Source organism: Gekko japonicus, unplaced genomic scaffold (genome assembly GCF_001447785.1).
Source record: "Gekko japonicus isolate JY-2015 unplaced genomic scaffold, Gekko_japonicus_V1.1 scaffold995, whole genome shotgun sequence".
Classification (NCBI taxonomy): Eukaryota; Metazoa; Chordata; class Lepidosauria; order Squamata; family Gekkonidae; genus Gekko; species Gekko japonicus.
Genome location: NW_015173152.1, coordinates 589,896 through 593,227, shown reverse-complemented (window position 1 = coordinate 593,227; position 3,332 = coordinate 589,896). Strand labels below are relative to the sequence as shown.

Genomic DNA, 3,332 nt, shown 5'->3' with positions numbered 1-3,332 from the left:
CACGAGAGGTAGAGCAGGAAGGGTTGCATCAGTGCTTAGTTTGGGGCCACTTTGGGGCCAGGAAGCAATTTTTCTCCAGGCCAGTTTGGCCCCCAGTGATTCTGGAGGGTTTTTTTTTTTTTATCATATTCTGGGTGTGGAACAGGGATCACTGGGGTGTGGGGGGGTATTGGTGAATTTCCTGCATTGTGCAGGGGGTTGGACTAGATGACCTTGGAGGTACCTTCCCACTCTATGAGTCTATGATTCTATAATTCACCCAGGCTGGCTGTGGGCACGCCAGCACCTCTGTCAGGCAGAAGCGCCTGAGATCCTCCCCCTCCCCTTTTCCTTCGCCCGACTTGGAGGCGAAGGGAAGGGAGAGGGGGGAAAGAATGGATCCCAGGTGCTTCTGCCTGTCAGAGGGGCTGGTGCACACTTCCGGTGATGTCAGGGGGTGTGGCATATGCTAATAAGTTATGCTAATGAGCTCCTGGAGCTCTTTTTCTATGAAATGACCCCTGGTTGGCGGTTGTAAGTTTGTAATACAGAGGTAGTTCAGCAGTTCGAGACCCGAGTGCCGCATGACAGAGTGAGCTCCCATCTCTGACCCCAGCTCCTGCCAACCTAGCAGTTCGAAAGCAAGAAATTGCAAGTCAATAAATAGGTACCACTTCGGTGGGAAGGTAACAGCATTCCATGCGCCTTGGCGTTTAGTCATGCCGGCCACATGACCACGGAAACGTCTTCGGACAGCACTGGCTCTTCGGCTTGGAAACTGAGATGAGCACCGCAACCCTAGAGTTGAATTTGACTGGCTTTCGAGCAACGGAAATCTTTACCTTTACTTACCAGCACAGCATGAAAAAGGAGGAGGAGGAGGAGGGGCTTTACTAGTTTGGGCTTTGATGAATTAAAAAGCACCAGAATAGCCCGCTACCTGGGTTTCAAAACTGTCTAGTTCCCACCCACCCCGCACTTGAATTTTGTATCCAGTGAGCTCCTTGTTTCCAGGGGACAGCAGTAGCGAACATCAGTATACCTAAATGGAGTCCAGGCATTTCAATGGGGTCGCTATGGCGCTGATCTGTAGTCCTGATTCAGCGCCATAGCGGTCCCGATAGAATGTTCCCAAAAAAAACCCCCTACCCTCTCAGGGAGATCGTGCACGTGGGGGGGGGGGGTGGCGGGAAAAGAAAGTGGCACACTTTGAAATTACAGACCGCTTCAGAGACGGCTCCTTACCGGAAGGGAAAGGCTGTATGAAACAGCCTCCTTGTACCGGTTTAGTCCATGATGGTACAATAACAGGTTTAAAAGGGTAATGTGAAATTCCACAGAGTTCTTTTTGAAGTTCTATGAATGTATTGTGAACACTCAAATCAGGGTCCTTGCGCTTGGTGTTCTTGGACCCGTTCACCTTAAATAAATTCTGTTTTTCTGTTTAAGGAGTCTCTGGTTTGGGGTGTGGTTGTTTCCAGGTTCAACCTCTAGGGGGACCTGGCGTGCCAAAGGAATTCCAGGACACCCACCGTCCCTAGGCGCCATCCTCCCAAATCTCCAGGAATTTCCCTGCCTGGAGTTGGCAACCCTTCCACCACCATGCCAAGTCCAAAGATCATCAGAATCCATACATATTACACTGTCCTGTTGTAGTAACCACGGGCACCTGCATTTTCTTGTGTGGACCAGAAAATCCAGTTGCTATAATGGCCCCAGTGCCACCAGAGTGCCATATCCAAGGAGGCACAAAGTTCTAGGAAACTGTAGGTTAGAGTTGCCAACCTCTAGGCGGTGGCTGGAGATCTCCTGGGATAACAACTGATCTCCAGGTGACGGAGATCCGTTCCCCTGGAGAAAATGCCCGCTTTGAAAGGTGGATTCTATGGCATTATACCCTACTGAAGTCCCTTTCTTCCCCAAACCCTGCCCTCCATAGCACTGTTCCCTCTAAGCTGAGTTAGTGTGAGCTAGCTCAGTTTTTTAGCCTTTGGCTCACTCATTTTTGTCATAGCTCAGGAAGAATGGCTCCAGAGCAAACTAATTTATACAGTAGCCAAATCGCTTGTTCACTGCTTTAATGCCAGTAGCTCAAAATGTAGAATTTCTGCTCACAAGACTCCACATCTTAGAGGGAACATTGCTCCATAGATTCCACCTCCCAAATCTCTAGGAATATCCCAGACCGGAGCTGGCAACTCTAAGTGTGTTCTTTACAGTACCTCCAAAAGCTAAGTCAAAGGCTCAGCAGGTCTTCCCCAGTCGGCCCAGATTCCCAGTAAGGGGGGGGGAGAGATATTTGCAAAAGCAAGCAGGCGCTCTGCATGTGGCTCAGAGGCACTCTCTCATCCTCGCATGGCAATTTTGGAAAAAAACAAGTCTTCCGTGCGGCGCAACGCAAGGCTCTGCCCGGCTGTCCATATAGACATGCGAAGTAACGCAGTTCCAATCCAGCGATCATTCGCAAGTGGGTTTTGCCGTTTCACACAGCAAAATCCAGTTGCCAAGTGGACTGATGAAAGTGCATTCTTTAGTGTGAGACGCGATCGCGGCGGCGTCTTTGCAAACCGTGCGGGTTCCTGCGCCTTCCAAGGCCGAGCCGGAGAAGTCGCTCGGCTTCCCCCTAGCGGCGCCCGCGGTGACGGCGGCTTCCTGCCCGTGATGCAACAATCGGAGCGGGCAACGGAGCAGCCGCCGCTCGCCCGCTCGCCCGCTGCCTCTTTGCGCGAAGCTGACTTGCAACGTGTCCCGCCGGCAGTCGCCCTCCCCGGGAAACCTGGGTTGATTTGGGCGCCGGCGGCCGGCCGGACAGCCCCTTCGGCTCGGGCGTGCTCCATCGTTTGCAGCCGGGGAGCGGAGATCCGCCGAGGGGGGGAACCTGCGCAGACCTCCAGGAGCGCGGCGCCTCGCATTTTTGGAAATCGGGGTTCGAACTGGACGGCGAGATGAAGGTATGCTGGGGAAGAAGCGCCCGTAATATTATGCAAAAAGAAAAAGCCCCGCAAAATTTTAAAAAAAAGGGGGGGGGGGGGGGGGGGGGGGACGCACGCAGAGCGGCCACGTTTGCAAAACGGAGAAAACGAATCTCCCCCCCCCTCCCGTCCCCCGGTTTCAGACCATGCCTGTCATCGCCTCTGCGTGCTTCGGGGAGGCTTGGCGAATTAATCGTTTCCAATGGCAATTTGCTACCCTGGGAGAGGATTCGGATGCGCCAGCTTTGGAAATCCATAGGATCGGGGGTTGGGGTGGAGGAGCCAGGCTGCATTTCTCGGTGTGTTTTTTTCCTTTCCCGGTATCGTGTTTATCCATGGCGGTTCTGTCGTTTTCGAAAGGCTTTTCTTTCGAGGGAAAGA

The 3,332-nt window shown here is 52.9% G+C and overlaps 1 protein-coding gene across 1 annotated transcript in view; it reads left to right on the top strand.

Moving 5' to 3' along the window:
- The first annotated feature begins 2,924 nt into the window (after positions 1-2,924).
- The window catches only part of LOC107119791 (branched-chain-amino-acid aminotransferase, cytosolic-like), a 93,356-nt gene continuing 92,948 nt past the window's right edge, over positions 2,925-3,332 (top strand). Inside the window, exon 1 of the mRNA XM_015422383.1 lies at positions 2,925-2,930. Coding sequence (XP_015277869.1) covers positions 2,925-2,930 — 6 coding nt within the window. The remainder of the gene's footprint in view (positions 2,931-3,332) is intronic.